The sequence below is a fragment of the Lepisma saccharinum genome, unplaced genomic scaffold (assembly GCF_977018435.1).
Source record: "Lepisma saccharinum unplaced genomic scaffold, izLepSacc3.1 HAP1_SCAFFOLD_379, whole genome shotgun sequence".
NCBI classification, from domain to species: Eukaryota; Metazoa; Arthropoda; class Insecta; order Zygentoma; family Lepismatidae; genus Lepisma; species Lepisma saccharinum.
The window spans coordinates 83,422-108,543 of record NW_028143088.1 but is presented as its reverse complement, the minus strand read 5'-3'; the positions used below and the strand labels follow the sequence as shown (position 1 = coordinate 108,543).

Genomic DNA, 25,122 nt, shown 5'->3' with positions numbered 1-25,122 from the left:
GTTGTTCCTTTACCTATCATTATGCCTTTTTCTCTGTTTCGTTTTTTCCTCTCTCTCTCTCTTCCCCCTATCCGTCTCACGGTTTTATTTGTTTTATTCCCATACTCTTTCTCTCACTTCCTTCTCTTTTTTCTTCATTTCTCTCTCTCAAACATAGTGTTTTGTTATGACTCATGGTTCACTCATGGACCCACCTGAGAAAATTTTCTGCGATCCCCATTTAGCCATGCTATACTGTCAACATGGACGGAACCAATTAATTGTCGTTTTGAAGAGACAGTGTAATGATCAGTCTCTGAGCACTTGCAATTAGTCAACAAAAGCGCTCCATGAAAACGGAATTTTTATTGTTCTTATCTGACACGTGCATCGAATCGTCGCCAGCTGAGATCGAGAAAAAGAGATATTATCGGTCTGGGGTAGGAATTCATTGACATTATTCTACTTTCACCGTGTGTAGGAGGAGAAGAGAACGCCCGAGCCGCGTATAATAGGTCACAAGTCTAGGAATGAGTCTATTCTGCTAGCAGGGACAAGATGGACACCACCTTCTCCGTCACCTCGCGACAGGTATCGAGTGAACTTTTTGTGTACTCAGCAGGTCGTTATAACGAAGTGGTGCAAATATAAATAGGTACCTGACCTTCACCTGGAATAATCAATTTCAATGTCAACGGGAATGCAATTGAACACGTTCTCTCTGACTGACCGGAAGTGCGTCATTGCCGAACCCATCTCAGTCAACCACCGACGCCAATGCTCGAGGGGTCTCCAAGGGACCAGGAGGTCATGGAGCAGCCCCTGGTGGAGGTCGAGAGGAGGGTGTTCCACGAGACGCCCAACAGGTCAACGGCAGCCACGGACAGCTCCTGCGTCATTGAAATCAAGGACTACTGCTGCCATTCGTCCCTGCATGGCTTGAAGTATATCTGCGAGGAGGAGAGGCATTGGACTGAAAGGTAAGAGCGACGGACCAACTCACGAAAGAGATTAGACGGGGAAAGAACTGGGGCTGCTTAGGAACAAGAGCATGGGCGTCGGGAGGGGTGTTGAACCTGTCCTTCGAACCCCCTGAAAATTGGCATAGTCGTGACTATTTACAAAAAAGCTGAAATATCGTTATTTTTGAAGTCGATAACACAAAGTTCAGTTAGTTGGCATTTGAACTGAATAACCAAAGTAAAAAAATGATTTAGATTCAAAATATTCAATATTCAAGAACTAGGTTATATTTTCTAATATTTAATCATTTAATCCAAATACGTAATAAATTGCTCCATAGTTTTCAAAATTCCAAAAATAAGATTTTCATGTGAGAAGTCACATACGTATATGATTGAGTTGGTGGTGTTATAAGCCCACTTTATCCACAGTAAGGCTAATCGGGACTGGACCTACAGTTTAAAGTGGAATTCGAACCACTTTGTCCCTCCACCGGGTATAAGTGATTCTGTAAAGACAAATGACAACGAAGATAGGTTTGTTTGTACAATAGTTCAATGATTAGGCTACCGAAGTGTGGATTGTTACTGGTACTCACGTCATTATTTGGAAACACGTAAGAAATCAGGTTTGACATGGTGAAATATAATTTCATAACATATCGTTAATTTTTAGGTTGTTTTGGATTGCCTGGTGCATCATAGCAGTCATACTCGCCCTCTGCATAATCCTCATTCTCTGGCACCGGTACATCACGAGCCCTACCAGCACCGTGGTGGAGACGACGGCGTACCCCGTGTACCTCGTTCCTTTTCCGGCGGTAACCATTTGCAATTACTACAGGGTTGTCGAGGCAAATCTGCTTAAACTCGTAGACAAGTAAGTCCAAAACATTATTTCTATCCTATAATCAATTGAAAGCTTAGTTTCATAAATAATGCTAGTTTATAGGCACTGATTCGAATCCCGGCCTGAGCATAGGTGTTTGTGAGTGACTCCTTCATCGGTCATCGTATCATCACTCATCCTCATCTTCGCGATTAGCCAAAAGTGGAAGAAATGCGAAGTAAAATAAAACCAATCAATTTATAGACACTGATTTTCTTCCCCCCCTCTCTCTCTCACCTCTCTCTCTCTATATATGTTTATATTTAGCAGACCTCCCCAATGGAATAGTAGTAACGTCCTTATCTTGTAAACAAGGAGCCCCGGTTCGACATTCACTTTAAACTGTAGGTTCAGTCCCCCTATTATAGTCTTCCTGTACATGATATAAGTGTACACTGGTAAACAATGGAAGGAATTCAGCTTTTAGTGCCAAGGAAAAATACACACACACACACACCCCGCCCCCCCCCACACACATATATATATATATATAATTTTTTCCCACGTTACATGTAAGCCTTAATTAATCAATTATATCCACAATGTAAATATTAACTTGATGTACTCTAATTCTCTTATTCATAGCATTGATCTTTTTACAACCAAATTTATTTGTGTTCCTAGTAGACTTCAGTTTTTTTAAATGATCACATGCTGTGCTGATGTTTAGTTCATAATGTTCCGATTTGTTGTTAATAGTAGTTTATATGTAAAATAACACATTATAATGGCATTGAAGAAACTATATCCATTAAACCCCACGAATAAAATTTTGAAATCCCATTTATGCCAAACACTGGGCCCCTGCTTATTATTATTTGATTATACAATTAATGCAAAATGTTTACTATATTAATGGAAGGGCTTTGGTTCTGTTGAACTATTCATTTATGATGAACTTGATTTCTGAAGATCATTTTAAAGAAGTTGATGCAACTGATAAATCGAAATGACTACTTTATCTCACATAATCCTCTGGGAGAGGCAAAGCTTTAAGTTAACGTTTGTTGTAAACGTAAAATTACACAACATGTTCTTGAATAAACACTTAATTTATAAAAATAATAATTTCTTTCAACTCTACAACATGTACACCATTACTTCACAATCCATAACCACAAAGTCACAGAATGTAAACTGTTAGGTCAAATCCGGCCTAATCCATTTAGCCTTATACTCTTAACAGTAAATACATTTTCTGCATTAGCAGAAAATTACATTAGCTAACCGGAACTGGACCTAAAGTTTAAATCCCTTCACCGGAATCGAGGGACCCCTTGATTGTAAGACGGCTACGTTACCATTACATCGTAGGGGAGGTCAAGAAGGTGTAAGTAAATACATATTGTCCGAAGTCAGCTTAATACCATTCTTATAATTCTAGTTTCTTTCAGGACCTTGCCATGTGCTTCTGGAAACAAGTGAACAACAGGCGATCACTTGTCCCTCATACGGCCACACGATCAAATATCAACAGTAGTTGTTAACCTTGTTGTTTCCGACAACATTTATTGTCTGAAATGTTAAACCTGTCTTATTCTTCTCCATCTCAGGCTATTGGAAAGGAACGACGTGGAAGGGGCTCAACTTTTGTACATCCTGGGGCAAAGCTTGGGGGAGCCCTCCCACAAGTACTACACCAAAGTTTCCGACGAAGTTGTCATGCGGAAAGCTCGAAGAAAGTTCGACAACTTGACAGTCGACGAAGATAACGTTAAGCAGAAGATGATCCGGAGGTTTGGCCACTTGAATGTCACCCAGCTCATGATACAGGTAGGAGGCAATTTATATTTTTACTTTGTCTCGTTCATCAGCTCTGGACTCTATTTCTGTATATTTCTCTTAACGTTCCCAAGAGTAATGACCGTGGGAATCTGCGGGGAATTTGGGCCACTCCTCCCTCACTGGAATAAGGAGAATTTACCTGTCTCTTCATTCCATTCTCCCTTTCATTTATATCTTTATATTGTCTTGTATTTATCTTCTTTCTAGTTTTCGATTTTCTTTTCTTAGGTTGGCATTTAGGTGTCTTCCGAAAACTCTCTTTCACGTAGTTATACCCTGGTCTGCATTTTGCAGACGAGGCTCTTGCGTCTGGCCTGGAGCAGCAGCATAATTCCATGAAGGACTTGCGTTTCGTCCATATGTGTTTGTCATTGTCCCTTCATCCTTCTCATCATATCACCATTCATCCTCATCTTCGCGATTACCGGTAACCAAAAATGGTAGAAAGTGAAGTAAAATAAATCAATTCAATGTAATCAATTTTTTCGTATCCCTTTGTTCATGCTTACTTCATCTCTCGATATTTTATTCTATGTTTCTCCTCTTGCTTTCTGTTCAGTTTTCTCCTGTATTCTCTCTGTCTCACGTTTCTTTCTTTCTCTCTCTATCTTCCTCTTCCTCTCTCTCTACTTTTAGCGTCTCTTTTCTGCCACTTTTGGCTAATCGCATCGATGAAGATGAGTGATGATATGATGAAAATGTATGAAGGACACTCACAAAGAACATCAATGTCCAGACCGGGGTTCAAATCCGGAACCCCTGTCGTCGTAGCGCACTCCCCATACAATCTGCAACGGAGGCCGGTTCTTTCTTCTAGTGACACGTAAAGATGATGTCAAATTGAAAGACATAACTTTACGATTTTGACCCCCTTCCCCTTGGATATTTTTTCGTAGGGTCCATGGCATTGTCCATTAAGTTTTGAAGATACATAACTTTAAAATATATTAAGTGTAGTCAAACATTATCAACAACTTAATATCATAATACGAATTTCTCGTAATACATATTTAATACGAATCATCCGTTTTGAAAACCGCTAAAATAACTAAAAACTATCGTTCTTGATGTTACTGTTGGTAGTGATTTTCCACACTCTTCCGAAACTACCTAACACCTCAAAAGTTTCAACAAGATGTCCCTAAAATGTTGCCCCACGTAGGAATATTTTGATTTTTATATACTCTCTCCCACTCTACCGCAACGGCCATGGAGTTCAGAGGTTGAGTAGAAATGCGATGGTGCCACATATGGACAAAGCACAGCGATCGACTATCAAGAATTGTTCGTTAACGTGGACGAAGTTGCAACGTTCACCATGCAGCGTTGCCTATTGCTCTCTCCACGAAAATAGTCCAGACAAGGTCGGAGCTTTCCCTTGCCTCCTCCACACCCTTGGCCCTCCAGGGTTGCTACACTTCTTCTAAGCTGTTCAGTCGACACTTCGAGCTTTGTACGTTTTGCGGTTGATTTCGTCTTTACTGCTGTATTGTGTAAAGGGTTATTTGGTTTTGTATTCATTATGAATGACATTGATAAACAGCGTCCTACGTGTGGTACATTAGCAGGTGGAAGTAATGGTGGTGTACGTGCCTGTCGAACGGCCTTTAAAAAATAGATAATTATTGATAACGTTTACAAGTTTTCGGCAGAGACTTTGATGTAATGGTGGCGGTTTCTACAAAGATCAGCGGCTCTTTTGTCAGCATTGTTGTTAAAAATTGTTGCATCTCTTGTTTGTCGTTCTCGGTTTACATTTCATAATCACTTTCTTGGAATGTAATACATAATATAGTATGCCATTGGCCTTCCTTGAACAAGCCTTGCTCGTTTCAATTGTTGGCTGTGATAAAATCTTGCAAAAATGAAACACCGTGTTCTTTGGGAGTGTCGATTCATCAATATCATCCAATCATTCACCCTCATCGTCAAAAGCGGCAGAAAAGCGGTGCTAAATAACACAAATACAAAAAGATTAAGCCAATTGCTATAGTAGTTTTCACTTTCATTGGCATATTTACATAGAAACCAACTAAAAATTGATTGGTATTAACTTGGTATATGTTTGTTTCATGATTTCTTCATGTTCAACATCGTACCCCCTTAATTTGATTCCACATTCCCCCAGCACCCCTCCAGGGGTCCCGGGTTAGAATCCTGGCTTGGGCATGGACGTTTGTGATGTCTATTCATCAGTTTCATCATATCATCACTCATCCCCATCTTCGCAAATTATCCAAAAGTGGCACAAGAAGCGAAGTAAAATAAATCAAATCAAATCAAACCCAGCACCCCTAGATGATTAATCCTGGTGCCGCCACTGTTATAGAAAGATATAGTGATGATTCTTCCTGTGGACGAAGTAAAAAAATGTGGACTTCCGGGAAATATTTTGTTCCCCCAGTAAGTAAATGTAGTCGGGCACACATCACAGCCAGCGCGAGTGCAAGATCGATGCGCAGCAAAATTCGTTCAAATGAAACATAAAATATAGCTGACATGTCACTCTAAAGACGCTGTATGTGTTTTTGAAATTAATGTCAATGTTTTATTACAAACTTTCTCGCTGAAAGTTTTTACGTGATCAAATAGAACGTGAGTTAGCCAGTGATGATATTTTACATTACATAACCAGAAAATATTTGCGAATCTTGGAACATTTTACTTCCTTACTTCAAATCCTTACACATTTTGTGCATGAAATATATACTGTAGGTATCTATAAACCTTAAGAATGTTTCACTATTTTTTCCAACACTTTTGTGTCGCTGTTTCCATTATTTTTTACAGTTTGAAGTAAAAAAATCCTTGTGAATTTCGTGGAAACATGTTTTTTTATTTTTTTCTGAATGGCCAAGAAAGTATTTCAGTTTACAAAACACCTCGTAATGTTCTTTACGTTAAGTAGGCTACTATTTTCTAACATTTTTTTTTCGGAATTATTATTGAAAGTTGAAATTCTTGCTTATTTGCAATACTGCAGATGAGTGACGTGACCTTGACTGTACTAGTTTCATGACTTTAGCTTTAGTCAATGCGTCCAAGGGAAAAGACACTGCTTTCAAATAAAGATACATATGACGTATCCACTACGAAACGAGGACGTATGTACTAAATTTTGATTTTAGCCGATCTTCTAACATAGGAAGTTGTGAGCAGGACCTGACAAAGACGTGGCAATACCACGAGTCTTGCCAGCCACCTAATTCCTTGTATTCGAGTCTAAGTCAATTATTATGTTGATTTAAGACAAATACAACAATATTGGTACAGGATTTCTGACACAGCTCGTTCATTGATTGATCAATTAATTATGAACATCGGGTCAACAAACAAAATACTTGCCTCGTAGATTTCTGCATGTTTCCAATTAAGCCCCAAACAAAGAAATCGATTATTTGCTGCTTGAGCTGTATTTCATTGACTGTATTACTCTATTGATGCCATTGTTAGTGTTCTTTATGGTACAGATCAGTTTTGATTTCTGGGGAATTGTCTTGAAGACTGGCTTAATTATACCGCTGCTGTGTAGGACCCTCCCCTGCGAGGTCGTCATTAATCTAAGAAAAGACTTCGCAAAATCACCAATTTTCATTCATTGCTCGACAAGGTCGGTGCCGATTGGTGCAAGCGTCAACACTCTGTCTCGGGAATCTATGGATCGAGGCCGCGCATAACGATAGAGAAGGGGATAAAGTGAGTGTGCGGAGTGAAGCAGAGAGCGCTGCTGCAAACAGCTGGTGACTGCAGCCGCGTTCCCCCTCCATGCACTCACTTCCCCTTTCACGCGGTTATTGGTCGAACCCTCTCGAGGGTGGCTACTCACCGGGAATTCCTTGAATTCCGGGAAATATAAGTGAATTCTACTTGAATTTTTCTCCGTAGACGTGAAAAATTACAACATTTATTAATCCAAATACTATTCAAATTATTCATGTATTTATAAATGCCCTGAGGCAAGTTTTTCAAAGCTGAGCTTTCATATTATCCAGGAAGGCAACGAAAGCTGTGTGAAAAATAAAACAATTCTCTCATGCAAGATATTTTGAGGTTGATTTGGTAAATTTGAGTTTGACAATTAACAATTTTTTGTAGATTAGTATATCTCGTGACATCTGTGACTTGTGTTTGTAGATGTCTTTCGAGTCTGATTATGTAAAATTGTAAACAATGGCGCAACCACAGGGGAACAGGGGGCATTGCCCCTCCAACCTTGAACGGAAATGAGTTCTAAGGGGCTAGTGGGCAAACACTGACGGCCAAGTGGACCTGCAGGGGACAATTACCGCCCACAACTTCACATTTTATGCAAATAAAAATACTTTCGTAAAATTTTCTTGTTCCCTTCGCTCGCAATTCCTGCTTTTCTTAGTCTTATCAAGGGAGTTGACCCTGGGTACCAAACGCTCTAAATGAAAAAAAGTTGTAAAATTGATTCACTGAGTTGTGGTTTTAAGTCCACTTTATGTGCAGAAAGGCTAATCGGGACTAGGCCTAAAGTTAAAGTGGGATCCGAACCACTGTGCCTCCACCGGGTATCGAACCCGGGACCCCTTGATCACAAGGCGACGATGTTAGCACTACACCATCGGGGAGACACAAAAGTTGTAAAAGAGAGAATGCATTGGCGTCCCGTGAAATTATTTGCGCCCTATTAAATCAATATTGATTTCAGCCTTCAGAAAATTGTATCCAAAAATGTTCTTGCTCGCTTCGCTCGCAATGTATCCGGTTGTTTTCTGTAATGCATTGTATTGTAAATTACCAGACAGAGAAATGAGACTTGTCTTAATTGATTTTGTTTTAAATGCATGAACAATTGTTTTGAGGAAAGGGAGCGTGCACATTTGAGAGACAATTTATGTAATTTTTGCTTTTGGTTTATTGTGAGTTGGATGAATTGGTTGTGTAATGTATTTAAATAATATATATAATATATAATGTGAAATTGAACGTGTTGAAAAAATAATTCAAATCGTTTGTTCGAACACAAATGCTTTAGTACCAACTTCTCCCCCTTTTTTGCATAATTTACGAGGACTACTACTACTACAACTAATAATAATAATAATAACAACAACAACAACAATGTTGGTCCCGGGTTCGAATCCCGGCTTGGGCATGGTTGTTTGTGAGTGCCCATTCATCAATTTCATCATATCACTCATCCTCACCCCTATCTTCGGTAAATTAACCAAGGCCTCCCCGATGGCGCAGTGGTAGCGTCCTCGCCTTGTAAGTGGTTCGGATCCCACTTTAAACTGCAGGTCCAGTCCCGATTAGCTTTACTGTGCAAAAAGTGGACTTAAAACACTAGTGTTGCCCACGAGACGAGACGAGACGAGACTTTGGTCTGTCCCGTCCCGTCTCGTGAAAATGCTGTCTCGTCTCGTGTCTCGTCTCGAAAATATTCGTTTGTCCCGTCTCGTGTCCCGTCTCGAAGGGTTCTGTCTCGTCTCGTCTCGTCCCGTCTCGTTTTGTCTCGTCTCGTCTCGTAAAAATGATCCGGGATATCATGCCAACAAAAGTCAAAAGTAGCAGAAACACGAAATATTTTTCCGGAAAGTGGGATAAAGCTCCAAATATTTTACCCATTGCGTGGTGAGAATAAATAAGGTTCGTTAATAATGAGGACATTAATATTAAAAATGCAGTTTGTTGGTTACTGATTGCTAGGTATCTTATGAAATCCTTGTGGTTTTTCTGGCTTTCATACAAGAGTGTTCTTTTCATTACTGCTATACCTTTTGGAAGTTTTGAAATGTTTTCCACTAGACCTTCTTTCTTTCTGAATGTCGAACTTCCGTGCACTATGAAAATGTACATTTCTTCTTTAAATTCTAAGCTTGGCGCTCGGGAGCAACAAAAAAGTTTTTAAATGTGTAGTACGAACACAAAATACTATTTAAAATGTCAATACTTAGTATATTACAAATAGAAAGCATTTATTGTTCTTAATATTGTTAAACATCTTCTATGACATACATTTCAAAAAGTGTTTCTTTGTTATATTTTGCTGTTTCTTATGCTCAGCTTATGACGCACATACTTCTTTGTTTTCCCTTTAGCCTCTAAGTTCGGTACCACCACCGCTTGATCTAATTTATCCTTCGGCAGACACGCATCTAGAAATATATGTCGGCGGAGGGTGTCCGAGCCAAGTGTTTCAGAAAAAATGATAATAATAACATTAACGACAACATTTAAGCAAATATTTAAATTAATACATTAATATAATTCATAGGTCTATTCACTTGAATATGTAAATTAATCAATTCTATTATTGTTATTGCATGAAATGTTACAAAGATTGTAGAAGAATAGTAATATAACAGCACGAATATTAGCTAATATCTAGCTTACGTGTAGTTAAGATCGCCAAAATTTGCATAAGAACAGCTGTCCTGGCAAGAAGTTTAATGTCAAAAAGGTGATGAATTGAATATTTGCTGAATAACAAAAAAGGATGTTACATCCAGTTGACGAAAAATAAAGTTCCTGATTAATATTTTATGCTCATTATTATAAGTAGTAGTGTACATAAATCTTCATTGATACTGTCATTCAAAGCCGTGTGATCGCAATAAAATCCTTGTTCGGCAGGAAAAAGTAATCTTCGATTATGCTAAACAAATATATTTTTTGTTTAGCTAGGATGCAAGAAGCCGTTCCTGCTAAAGTGTATGTTGTACGAAGCGAAGAAACGTGACAAAACCACCACGTATGGAAGGCAAACCTGCATATATTTTATGTCGCACATTTACAAAGCCGTGCCTCCTGAAGTTATAAAAATCCCAACTTCAATGATTCTTTTAGACATGCTATATAATTGAAAAGAATATGTTTAGATGCACCAAAAGTGTATCATTATCAGATTATACATATAACGTGTTATTGGAATCAACATATTTGTGTAAATTGGGTGCCTCCCCGATCACGTAGTAATAACGTCGAGGTCTTGTAATGAAGGGTCCCCGCGTTCGATACCCAATGGAGGCACGAAGTGGATCGGATCGCACTTTAAACTGTAGGTCGGTTCGCGATTTAGCCTATTTGTGAATCAAGTGGACTTTAAAAGAAAACAATATCAACCTTAAGAATATTAGAATCCACTAATTCACCCGCAGCTAAGTCAAATTTCACATATCCCTTTTCATCCTCGTTCATAGACTTCCTGCAATACTCTTGTGCATGTGGGATGTAAGGGGTGACCTTCCACGTAGAACACCCAAATGTCAACCTCACTTCCACGTTAGTGCACCCTGGACTGGAGACTAACGAGGCTCTGGCGACTGGCCCCATGGCCAGTATAATTGTGTGTGTATTGCCCTGTTCTTTTGTCCTTGTGTGCTGAGTGCCCCTTTACAGCCTCAGCTTTTAACTGAAGTCAGAACATTTTAAGATTTTTAATTATGCAACGTTAGAGTTGTTCTTTGTAATGATAAGGGGCTGTATAGTGTGACGGGAGCAAAATAGCCTAAGTGCTGACGCTCCCACAATTTTAAAATCAAATTCAAATTTAAAGTATCTTGTGCATGTGTGTTGCATCCCACCAGATGCGAGAAATGTGAGGAGTTATTCTTTCCCTGTACTACGTTATTTCTTTTCATGACAGTAAGGCTAAATTCTCGTTTTATCTGAACTTTTAAAAAACTTGCAAAATACTTCTCTATCTTTAAACAATCACCCTTTCTCATGTATGTGTAAAATAATCCCACTCTGTCTCAGAAAAGCTCTTCCTACGATGAAATGGCGGAAACGACTCTCAAGTCTCAACAATTATAATTTTTTGCTTAAATTTCCTATAATTTATACAAACAGTAGCACACATCACGTCCTTTGGTGCAACACTGTCAACAGCTAATGTTACTTTCCTCGTCCTAATAAATTTACTTCCAACCAGTGACGGCGCCAGGGAAATGTGACTGGGGGGGGGGGGCGGGGAGGCGGAAGGCTGGCAACAAAATATTGTAATGGGGCAGTCACATTAAAACGCCCGAAAACACTACACATATATATACATATATAATAATACTTATAATAGTAATAATTATTATTATAATAATTATTATTATTATATTCACGTATGGTGTTTTGTGTTTGTCTTTTATTTAGAGTGGACGTTTACTACCTAAATTTACTTCTTGATTACGAGTTTATCTCCACATGATTCGTTTTAATAAATACATTAATTCTTATTTATTGATAAGTTGCGTTGTCTCTAGTGGCCTATTTCAGTATTGGAAGACATTCATAATTTTATAATTCATCGTCTTTCTTGAGATGAAACTACTGATATAAATATTTTAGTTATAAGATAATAATATAAATGACGAAAAAATGCTTCGAAGAGTTTAATTTTCTTGGAAAATAAACGTGACGTTGGAAGAAATGAATCTTCTTAAGTATTAGAAACAATGTAAGGCACTTCTCCTGTAGGAGAATTCTGCTCTATGTGCTTTGGAGAACACATTGCCCACCTTTGGTACGTCCAGGACTTGACATTTCTTCTCAATGGCAAGAACAGCCAAATGAGGCAGTTTGCATCCAGCATCCTGTTTCGAGCAAGCCTTTTCAAAGATTTTAAGGACAACCATCTTCGTAACGCTGAAGAGTTTTGGGTAAAATTTGTGTTTCACCTTTCAGGGAAATGTTACAGACAAAGGTTACAGTTATCTGATAATTCAAGAAATATTCTGACCCTGGCATTACTTACTCTTACTCTACCACTCCAACGTATGTCTGTGCTACACAATTACAGCCACCTATGGTGTTCGTGGGAAGAAGTTCTTCGATTTTGATATGTACGAGAAAGAGCGAACCTGCATCCAATGATTGAAGAGTGGCAAATCCTAATAAGCATTCTTTTATCTGCCCGCGATATGCTTTGAATCGAATTTTAAGTGTAATTTGCATTTTAAGGTTCACGTTCAATACATTTCCAAATAATATCATTCCCTCATTAACTTCAAGAGTATCGAAGAAATTCCCTTTGTTAAGGTTTCCTGAGACTCATCATCTCGAAATTCAAGTCCCTGAATAGTAAGAAACCGCGATGAATCCACAACAACTGACATGTAGTGTCGGGTTTTCTTCGATCACCTTTGGTCCTGGGTTCGATACCCAGTGGAGGCACTTTAAACTATAAGTCCAGTCCCGATTGGCTTTTCTGTGCATAAAGTGGACTTAAAACACCAAATCAACCAACCAACCAAATCTTGAATCAACTTTGAATGTCTTTTAATAATTAGCGTTGTCACTAACGACCACGATTAGAATAATTTGCGCGTACTACAGATGATGTCTTGTGGTCCTGAAAATATTCGTGATGTTTTAAAACCATCCATATTCAACACTTTTTCCCAGATCTTAAGACTGGGTAAAACTTAGGTTAATCTCGGCTATTACAGGACAGAAATGAATGAGAAATCACCTATGCCCAGGTCGGCGCTCGAATCTTGAACGAAAGTCACATACACGTAGCTATATATATACTACACAAATTAATATTTGTTAATCAAGTTGGTATTATAAGCAGGAAAGTGATATCATGCAGAATACACCACTTTGAAAAGGTGAAAATCGTCATCTCGGAATACACCCTGGCCGTAAACAGGCTCCCGCCACCCTGACATTGGTGTCAGCTTCTCTCTGAAGTTTGATAAAACTACTTTGTGAAATTTGTTTAGTAACGATTGAAAATGTAGACAGTAGATACTACATGTATTTTGCTCATAAACTTGAAGGCTAAATTCACAGAATAAAAAGAACAGCTACAACATTCCTTCATCTAATTCACAGAAAGGCTAATCGGGACTGGACCCACACTTTAAAGTAGGATTCAAATCACTATGTTCCTTCACCGGGTATCGAACCCGGCACCGCTTCATTACAAGGTGACGACGCTACCACTGTACCATCGGGGAGTCCCCATAGAACAAAGTTACCTTCTACGACGATTATACAAAACTTAGTGCACTTCCTTCATTTGAAATCTATTCTATATCAGGCTCAGTATTTCGGTATTACAATCCAAGGAATAGTATTCTCGTTAAATAAGAAATAAATAAATAAAAAAAAGCATTGGAAATAATCTTCAAACGGACGTAAAAAAATCTTTTCTTTTTATGAAAATGTCCAGAGACTTTTGAATCACCCTGTATAATTGTAATGTTTCACATAGCTATCAATGTTGCCAGTCGCTGAACTGAAGTACTCAGTTTTTGCCTACGAGATGTGTACAAAACGGATGCATTTCTCAACAAAGACATTTCCGAAATTTCCATAACATTCTAAAAATTTCGCAACCCGTGCAAATAATCATGTGGTAAAATCTTGTCAAGGTTCCCTGTAAACACTAAAATCACCAAATTATTTCTTTCCATATTTCCCGTATTTTCTCCTTCTTAGCTCTCATCTGCTCGGAGTGGGATAATGCAAGATTATTTGTCCCTAATTATCTCCTTCTCAGTCTTGCTAATATCTTGGATTCCTTAATAACTTTCCCAACAACTGCTTATCAATTTGTACTGCCATGTTTCCCACAATGTTTTTCCTATTTCCTAATAACATTCACTTCTGTACATCCTTTGATGTAAAAATTAAATCATAATAATAAACCCTATCCGTCGGTCCGTTTATCTTTCCAACCTATAGAGCTGAGACTATTTTTACAAGATAAACCTCGGACGCAGCCACTCCACGATCTTTTGGCCCCTCCTTCCACCTTCTCTACCTGCCCTTTTACTTGACGTTATTCAGAATTGTATTAGTATCTGGAGTACTATTGTAACATAAAGTTATTAATCTGGAATAAATTGAAAAACAAAAATGGGGAGTAATGCTGTGTTTTGAAAGAGTATTGAAAATAAGTTTAGGTATTCATTCATTACTCCCTCTAGAATAGTCTTCTTTTGACTTAATACACGCTTATCAACGTTTCTAATTGAAATACTTTATTCCAAGCAAACAAGTATTTGCAACTGATTAAATATTTTGCTTTTATTTTTTCGAGACATTCGAGACGATACGAGACTTTTCAAGAGCCGTCCCGTCCCGTCTCGTGTCTCGTCTCGAAAACGAGACGAGAAAGGCATTCCGTCTCGTCCCGTCTCGAATTTCAAAAGGCTTGTCCCGTCTTGTGTCTCGTCTCGAAAACGAGACGAGACACGAGACGAGACGGGACATGTCCCGTCCCGTGAGCAACACTATAAAACACCAATCCAATCAATCGAAAATTAGCCAAAAGTGTCACAAGAACCGAAGTAAAATAAAGCAAATCAATAATAATTGACAATTGTATGTTTATCTTGGTACTTGCCCCCCACCCCCAGACAAAAATTCGTGGAAACTCGGCACCTTAAATTAAATATTTTAATTATATTACGTATATCGTTTAATTTTTGGATGTTGGAATCACATAGACCCTTTATATTATTAAGATATTTGTGTGTGGATGTTGAGAGACGGTAATACGTAAGGTTGAAATAGAGAAAACATCTGCTTGAATTTTTGGAAAGCTCGCCTTGAAAACTGGGAATTATTCTTGAATTTTATCATGGTCCTAGAGTAGCCACCCTAGCAGAGGACTTGTTACCGTTCACTTGCTCCAGAGATTCCCCACGACAGAGTGTAGTCGATAGAGTCAGAATTCAGGACGCTGTTAGAAGAGGCCATCGTATTCACGTGGTTGGACAAGGTGAAGATAGGCTATGTTTTGTCAAGGTCTTGTAAGATATTACATGTCAATTCTTTATGTTAATTGAATTTTGTTATTAACCGTGAAAATGAAACGGGTGATAAGAATTAAAAGATCTCTCCGATCTCGATCCCCCACACTTTCCGCCGAATTCCCGAAACTGGGTCTTGTGTCCGCCCCTGCTACCGTGACTTTAATTTCATACGGAGAATCCAATATCTCTCCATATAGTTTCCTACTTTGTCGTTTCTTTAAGGGTATTATGTAGGTATGAAAGGTGAATAAAGTCCTTGTTGGGGTTGTACTTGCAAGTATGTTAGAAATATTCAGTGCTAGAACATGAATAGCGCAGACATCATCCAATTCTCTTGATCAATATGTCTCTTTCTCGACCGTCTCCGCAGCTGTGTAAATATGAAAGACAGCTTAGCTTCAGCTAAAAGTAGCATCGTCCACTGAAATCGCTAGGAAATCAATGTAAACAAAACCACGTGATTTGTGAGAAGTACTTTCTTGCCAATTAGTTTCTTCTTAGCTCTTCCATATGTTTTTTGACCGTATGTGTATAATTCATAAAATTAGGGCACACAACTTTACTTTAGTAGTCGAGTTTATCATACGCACATCATTCCTATGCGCAACAGCTGTCATGGGAATTAACCAATAGGGTTCCTCGATAATCTCGTGAATTTGTTTACATTGACTAATATAGTGGATAGAGAATAGGGATTGTTTACTATTGTTGATTAATTTTCGAGAGAGAGAGAGAGAGAGAGAGAGAGAGAGAGAGAGAGAGAGAGAGAGAGGCGTGAAGGGCATGCAAGACAAAGAGAAAGAAAGAATAAGGATAAGAGGCGGAAATTAGTTCAGTCTAAGTTAAATGTTTATTTTATGATTTATGATGTTGCTTACTTCAAACCCAAAAGAAACATACACACACAATGGAGGCGAGGGGGTGGGGCAGTTGCCCTCCACATTTTGCTACTTTGGCTCCCTCTCTATGCTAAACCTTATCTACCAAGGGAAAGTGAACTGCCTTTTCCCAAAACCCCACCAATTTGGAACCCAATCGCCGCCACTGCAGCTATACAAAGTGAAGAAGCAACAGGGCAAAATGTATAACTGTACCGGCTTCTCGCCACTCCGTGCTGAGTCACGTGGACACACTTGCGGATACACTCGTACCGTCTGCTTTTTCGCAGAAGCGCTTTCAACATTGCAAGAATTCTTCACACTGTGCTTTTTTCTATTTGATTTTGCACACCACCATCTCCCTCGCATCCTTACAGAAGCACTACAAACACTAAAACCACAATAAACACAACTACAAACAAAGCTTTGATGCACACAGTACAAGGGTTTATCTGTGGTCATACTATGCACACTCCAGTGACCCTTTTGAACCTTGTGTGGAACCTTGGCAACGTCGGTGGCCGGCCGGTTCGCCAATGAATGTGGTTGGTTTTCGCTTACACAACCAACTTTTGTCGTCTGCACTTTTGGCGGGAAGCCGGTAGAGCTATACCGTTTGTCCTACAATTGAGTTTAATGTTGCCTAAACCAACGTCCCTACTTTTGCAGCTGATGCCGCAGTGCCTCGAGTTCTTCAGCATGTGCGAGTGGATGGGTAAGCCGTTCAACTGCTGCGACTTTTTCTACCTCCAGCGAACGGAGCAAGGCTTCTGTTATGCTTTCAATTCGAGAATAGCCCAGGAGATGGTGCACAGGTAAACATCCACTTTATCTTGTTTTATTATAAATTCCACTACTCAGCGACTCTAAATCAAAATAATGCATAAAAGATTGATGGAAAGATGCTGTTGATGACAACGCAAGAGAAAAAAACAGTAACGAGAATGCTGGAATACTCATGATTTGAATACTTCACAAATGATCGTCACTCTCCGTCCATTAAAAAGCTCCATTCCCCATTCTTATTTAGTAGTCATCAATAGTATTTTCCACATGCCTTTCTTTATTCTTCTGGTCAGGCTGGGGTGTAAAGGGGTGACCCCTTCTGAAGACACCCAAATGCCATCCTCTCTACGTAGCACACCCTGGACTGTATTTTGCAGACTAACGAGGTTCTGGCGTCTGATGTCAGTATAAACCATCTTCCGTTGTACTCTTGTTGTGTTGTCGATATGTTTGTGATTGTGCCTTCATCTAACTCATCGCCATTTGCCAAAAGAGGCATAAATGTCACGTTAATTAAATTACATCAATCAATCATCAATTCTGATGAGATAACTCTGTTCCATGGATCTCTGCAGCTAGGAAAAGAAAACAAGTCCTTCGCACAAGTAGAACTCGAGAGGGCTAGACCAATGAAAGCGTGAGAGGGAAAGCGGCGAAAACGCGGCTTCAGCTACCAGCCGTTTGCAGCAACGCGCAGTGCTTTGCTCCGCCCATTCGCTTTATTCCCTTTTCTACCTTTATGCGCGGCCTTGTTTCACAGATTCCAGAGATATAGTGTAGCTTCAATTATATCAATCAGTTACATGGGGGAAATATTTACAGTGTAGTATTAACACTATACGAGATTCGATTATGAAAATTCAAAAATTCTAGCTGAAAGAGTAAAAAATATTAGTACCTTAGTGAAAGTATACTGTAAGCAAATCCTACAATAGACACTTCAGTATTAATACAATTAGTGCATATATGCAAACTCCGTCTCGGTCACAGATTACAGCTTATCCCTATCTTGCTGCAGGTCAACATTGTGGAAAGATTGATGAATGTTATAGCATAGTGAAAGATAAGCGATGCAATGGGTAAACGATGCACAAGCGGCTGCCTTTGAAATACTTCCATTAAACCAACCATCTGTGTCGTAGATGACATTTTCTTCCTGGTGGTGAAACTTGAATGTAATCTGGTTTGGTGGCCTTCAATCTGACATTTCTTATTACCAGTTACACGATGGTCGCAAAGGTGCAAACTAAGACGATATCGGATTAAAGCGATAGAAACTACAGGGATATATCCAAAAGTACCACATCAAGGTGGCGGGGGGGATCTGTGATTTGCTTTGATTTCTGCGATCACCTGAGTTAAATCCACTGGCTTTGCTGTATGGGGGCTACCTGAAATCCAAAGTGCGCGCTGTGAAGATGAGGGACAGGCACCATTTACGTGAAGAAATTGGTACAGAAATTGGCACCATCTTGTATTTGACCATGGGAATCGTCTACCCAAATTTGGATGCTAATTCTAATAAAATTATTTTTATGGGTTCATGCCAGAACCTAATATATAATAATATATTTAGGATTTTGTGGAAAAGAATTATGTAAACATAATGTTAGAATACTCGAAACGTAGTGTTAGAATATTGAAAGTACAGGCTGTAGACAATTGATAAACTTCAATTAAAACCATATGCTAATGAAGAACCATTGTCACTAAAATTTAGAAAAGTACAAGGTTATTGAAAAACAACTCTGCAATATAGCGGAAACCTAATTAATTAAAGCTGCTTTTAACTATGGCCATTCTGAAAGGTCTCCCGACCTTATGCCAAGTATTTCTTCCTTTGGTGTGTTTTGAAAGACTCAGTGTTATTCCAAGCCCTCCATCTGCTACATTAGATCACTTAGGTGAACTCTTAACAGAAGCCGATCAGGAGATGCTGCAAAAAGTATGGACTTAATTTGATTATTGTTATTGTATTACAATTACCATTTAGAGTTATCGACATAACTTTGAATAACCTTGTATAATGGTTACGGTATTCAGTCATGACGCACGTACTAGCTCTGGCCTTATATTTCAGGCATAGCAGCCCAACCAACGCCCCCGGTGACTTCCAACCATTGAGGATCAGCGCTGCTGGTGTCTGGTCAGCGTTGATCGTGGAGGTTCGCCCTACGTCGCTTGTTCATAAGAAAGACATCAGGGTAAGATGGTCGATAAAGTGATCATTATGTTTTGGCAGTGAAATTAGTAGAACTATTATTAGTGGCCAGAAGTAGATCCACCATTTCCTTTCACATTGCTGTATTGAAGCGGACACAACATTCTTTAAGAGTACTGTATCTTAGGTAGCTTTGAGACAGACAGCAACATAAGTACACTTTTGAACAAAGAATTCTTATGTGAAAAACAAGCTCGTGCAAAAGCATGAGAAGGCGATTTCTAAGTAAACCATGAAAAATGTGTGGCAGTACAAGGACAACATTTCTGCGATAAGAAACTGCGTTGGGACTGTTAAATCAGTTATATTTTTTCCCCTTGATACTTTTTAAAGGAATTTGGTTTTCAAGAACGCAGTGCAAGAAAACCAGGGAAACACCGTACCGTTCTCAAGTTGTTTGGCACAAGATGGACTGAAAAGTATCAATACTAAATACTGTGACTTGTGGAAATGTAGAAACTTTAGAGGCTTTACAACGTACCAGTACAAGAGAAACATTTCAGCAAGCTCTTCAGTTTCTTTGACGTGTAGCCTGTGGGGAGTTTGAAATATCTCCACTTGATCTAACCAAATTGCTTTATACAGTGCAACATTATTTTGGGCACTTCAAAAGTGGACTGTTCAATATTGTGAACATGTCAAGACATTTAAAAAAAAATCTAAGAGAGAGTTTTGATAACTTTAATGAAATTTATTCCAAAGCAGAGACACTACTTAGAGACTATGATGAAGAAATGAAGAGACCTAGAACACCCAGGCGTCAAATTTGAGGGAACAATACACCAGCTGAGAGCACAAAAGAATATTATAAACTAAACCATAATCGTCCATTTTTTAACCATTTTGTAGTAGAATTGATCTCACGTTTGTCTGAACACAGTCAACACATTGCAAAATTGTAACAACTTATTCCAAAAATGTGAAATGGCTATCCTCATTCATTGTAACAGTGTGTCTAAATGTTGGATGGCCTGGTTGATAGATTGGATTTTGATAGCCTGATCATATAGCCTGATTTTCCGGGACAATCCCGAAATGATATCATTTGTTGTTTCCTCGGGATGCACAAATGTTCTGGAATCGGATGTGTAAGAAGAAATGATGAAGACTATACTTTTCTAAGCTTTATTTATATTTAAATGCGTAATATTAAAATGCTCATTTTACTAAACAATCTAACTGTACATTGAACAGCTCCCTCTCGATAATACCAGAGTTATCGAGTTACAAGAAGATGCTGAAAAGATATTTGACTTCACGATAGCGCCGCCTTCTGCTAGCAGCACTGAATTTCAGTTGCAAATCTCTTCCTTTGCATAGTAAGCTGCTTATTGTAAACAGTCAGTGCTTGGGTGCCTATCTGCTCAAAAGTTTGCAAATAAAGTTTCAACATTGTGAGAGAGCAGCTTAGTTCATTATGACACCGAAAAGGAGTGGATTTTTTAAAGAAGTGTAAGGAATGTGATAATGGATATGTACATACACACAACTTTGAAGGGTCCAGCACATCCTCCCTCCGCTCCCCAACAAGCTTCCGGTCAGCAGTGTTCTGGATTTTTACTTATGAAATATAGCAACCATATCAAAAGTTGAACTACCCCCTTGCGTGAACTATATATACGCCCATGCTTGTAATTGCGAAATATTTTAATTAAAATAAATATATGCGCTTGAGTTGAGGGGTTACGCACATCCAATTTTGCCGGCAAGTAGCGTGCTTCCAGTCGCTAAGTGTCCACGTACTAGCGGCAAAAAAACCAAATGAAGGCACTGTGTATCATTTTCATTATATTTTTGATTACAGAATTTGATGTCAGAAGTCCTTCCTATTCCAGGTGACCATCCACCACCCGCATGAGTATCCAAACATAATGTCCGGGTACTACTTCCGCGCAGGTTTCAAGGTGTACATGAAGGTGGACGCCACGGATACTTACAGCGGGAAGGCCGTGAAGCGACTGAGCATGTCGCAGAGGAAGTGCCTGTTCCCGGATGAGCAGGGGCATTATCTGGGAGCAGAATACAGCAGAGAGAACTGCCTGATGGAGTGTCGGATGAGGGCGGGCGAGAGGTCTTGCTCCTGTGCTTCGTATTTCTATCCTGTTGTAGGTGAGATATAGGTTTCGTGTTAATGTTTGTATACGTTTTACATGAATTCAGGCAATTCAAATTGTGCAACTATGCAAGATTTTTGCGACTGGAAAAGCCTGAGATCTCAAAACACGTTATTCACCTTTCTTACTCTAGAATTACGGCCTACTTCACTTATTAAACCGTATGGGATTCACTATATTCAAAATTCACTAAAACCGAAATGCATTTTCTTAACACGAATGGAGGATAGTAGTGACATAATCTAATATGTAAAGGGGTCGGTACCCGGTGGAGACAGATTGCACAGTGGTTAGGAATCTACTTTCAACTATAGGTCCAGTCCCGATTAGTCTACCTGTGCATAAAATGGACTTGGGCCTCCCGATGGCGCGGTGGTAGCGTTGTCGCCTTGTAATCAAGGGGTTCGATACCCCGTTGGAGGCACATAGTGGTTCGGATCCCACTTTAAACTGTAGGTCCGGTCCCGATTAGCCTTTCTGTGCATAAAGTGGATTTAAACCAACAATTTAATCAATCAATTCATAAAATGGACTTAAAACAACAATTTAATTCAATTCTAATAATGGAACAAAATATCAAAAAAGTACAGCATCAAACATAAACTAGTTCTTAGTACACTCATTATTTACTGTACCTTGTTTTTACTGTACAAGTCTGTTATCCGTGGATGCTTAAGGCATCCTGTCTTAATGAACATTTTTTCTAGACGAATCTCTAGTTAATAGTCTATGGTTCTTATGATGCTAATAATGTTAATTTTTCATAGACATTTCACTTCTTACGTTCACTAAAACAGAAGTTGAGAGTTCACTGTTAGCAACATTTGTGATGTATTTGGGATGGTACTAGCAATTTAGATTCACTATAGCCGAACGTTCACTACATTTCAAATTGACTTGTTTCCTTTATTAAATAAGAAATACCAAAATATACGATTGAAGGAAACACGACAATTTTGTCCAAGTCGTTGAAAAGAATCTTAGCATGTTAAACAACGTGAGAATTCGTTGTGTATTTCGGATTACCTCCCTTTAAGAAAAGGATGATTGATTCATATTAAAAACCTGCTCTTGTCTGTTTTGTTGTTTTGTTTGAAACCAAAAATAATTCATTTATTTATTTATTTATTTAAAGACATGACACTACAGGCAAATGCCCACTTACAGTGTCTTGTATTATAACACTTTTTGGTACACAAAATATGCAATCAGAATAATTCATAAGATACAATACTATGATAATATATGTTACAGTAATATAAGATTAGATATGAAAAAGAAGTATAAAGATTAACCCGACAGTTGGGGTTAGAACTTACACATGATAACCAAGAAAATAACCAAGGAAAAACATATGAGCTTCACCTTACATTTATAAACGATGATATATAGATGTAATGATAGTAATTAGTAATTTGTAAATAACACAAAAAGAAAAAAGAAAAAAAATGGATAGACTCCTTCGCCTGTACATAAAGAGGCTGAACTACTAAGCAATGTTAAGTCTGATGTTGGAAGTAAGTTTCAGTTTCCTTTTTGAACCTTCGAAAACTTTGGAAGATGTCTATCTTATCATATGTCTTTGCAATTTCGTTATATAACCTACACATTCTCCGAATGGGTGCCGCATTGGCTGACTTTGTTTGAGCTCTCGGTACTTGAAACAGCTCTTTCCGTGGTCTTACCTTATTATATGGTACATAAAAAGGGATTTCTGAGAGCAGCTGAGAGGAGTCTAATGAGTTGTTTAAAAATTTATGTAAGAATAGTAACTGATGTATGTTTCTTCTATCGCCTAGGGATTGTACATTGAAGTATTTTTTAGGGTATGATAAGGAGTATATTTGGGGTAAACGCCGTCTCTTTTCAGTCCTAGGAATCGAAGGAACTTGTTTTGTACATTCTCTATTCTGCTGGTTTCATTTAGGTTTTGTGGGGACCAGACGATAGACGCGTATTCCAATTTCGACCTTACGTAGGTATTGTATAGCTTTTGGAATGTTTCTAACTTCTTAAAGTCGTTTCCCATTCTCATTATAAACCCTAGGTTTCGGTACCCTTCTGCTACAATGCGGTCGATGTGTTTTCGGAAACTGTTATTTTCTTCAAACTGAACACCAAGATCTTTATAACTTGAAACTCTGTCTAACGTGTGGCCACTGATTGTGTAAGTGTGCGTGTAGGGTTGTTTCTTTCGAGTGAAAGTCATAATTTTGCATTTGTTAAAATTGAGTTTTAGTTTGTTTTTAGCGCACCATTCTACAAGATTTTCAATGTCTTTTTGCCGTTCCAAACTATCATTATCGTTCGTTGACATCTTAAAATACACCTTGAAATTTCGCTGCAGATGAATGATGATATTATATCGAGTTATTCAGAGACACATTCAATTTCATCGCCATCTCGACCAGAATTCAAATCTATTCAGTCTTTCACTTATTCCTAGCTACAGTCCGTTACAGAGTTCCCTCGTTACGCAATGTTTCAACTCCGTATCTCCTGTCCTATCTACACTTACAGACTCCCCACCAGCACCGTTTGCAGGATAACTTCAACTATCTATACAAAATTGTCAATGGCAAAATCCGCTGCAACACACTCCTTCAAGAATTCCACTTTTGAGTGCCTATGCGCACAACACGTAACACAAACCTATTTTACATAGAAGAACCTAGACTGGAAATTCAAAAATCTCTCTTCTACAGACTTCCCACCCAGTATATTGACCTCCCATCAAGTGTTGATATATTTAATGCAGAGTATTAAAATAAATTAAAATAAATGTTGTAAATAGTTGAATGTATAATAATGCCATCTTGACTTATTTTTGTTAATATTTTGTGTTATTTTGCTTTTTTCAATTATTGACAATTTCAGGGTAAAATGGCCACTTGGGCTGTATCTAAAAATTTTCTCAATAAATAAATTGGTCTACATCTCAGGAAGCATCTTCAGCACTGAAACTCCTACTTAATAAAAATAATTGTTTTAAACGTCGTAGTAAAGTCAATTTATTTTATTTCAGATAGCAAGAAAGAATGCAACGTTACTGGGATGATTTGTCTGGCGGAGCAAGAAGGTAAATACATAGAAACTGATCAAATGGAAGTCATTTTAAATATTTAGTATGTAGTTGTTAAAATATGCTGAATCTGATAAAACGAATATTGGACGGTCTGGGTAGATGTTTGCTGGAATTATTCATCTTTGGCACCATATTTCTTCACCATTTCTTCCTTTATCGTTGTTCCTCATTCTACTTCTCTGTTCTAATGCTCTTTTCATAGACTTTTCCTTCATCACAATTCTTTGGTCTTCCCTTTTAATATCTGTATTCTTCTTGTGCTTTGTTGTTCATCTCATTCTCATGCATATCCAGAGCGCTTTCCTGTTTAATTTCTATCCCCATGTCTCCAATTCTTATCTGGTTATTCATTTGATTCTCATTCCTATAGTCTGTATCCTACTACAGTAGTACCTTGTTAATTTTGATGTTTATACATACATATCCCATAACATTCTGGTAAGAATTTCCACCTCTTGTAGCTTTCTGACTACCTCAATGTTCATCTTCAATTTTTTGAATTGATTTTGATTTGATTTAGTTTATTTTACTTCGCGTTTTGTGCCTCTTGGCTAATTTGCGAAGATGGGGATGAGTGATGAAATGATGAAATTGATGAATGGACATTCACAAACAACCAAGCCCGACCGGGATTCGAACCCGGGACCCTTGGCGTCGCAGCGCGATGTGCTAACCACTCGGCCGCAGGGTC

General features: G+C 38.5%; 1 protein-coding gene across 1 annotated transcript in view; it reads left to right on the top strand.

Annotated features, from left to right (window-relative positions):
- The first annotated feature begins 756 nt into the window (after positions 1–756).
- Positions 757–25,122, top strand: part of LOC145982736 (pickpocket protein 19-like) — a 56,703-nt gene continuing 32,337 nt past the window's right edge. The window contains exons 1-6 of the mRNA XM_083116099.1: positions 757–959; positions 1,618–1,821; positions 3,384–3,603; positions 16,895–17,040; positions 19,092–19,215; positions 21,068–21,341. Coding sequence (XP_082972225.1) covers positions 757–959; positions 1,618–1,821; positions 3,384–3,603; positions 16,895–17,040; positions 19,092–19,215; positions 21,068–21,341 — 1,171 coding nt within the window. The remainder of the gene's footprint in view (positions 960–1,617; positions 1,822–3,383; positions 3,604–16,894; positions 17,041–19,091; positions 19,216–21,067; positions 21,342–25,122) is intronic.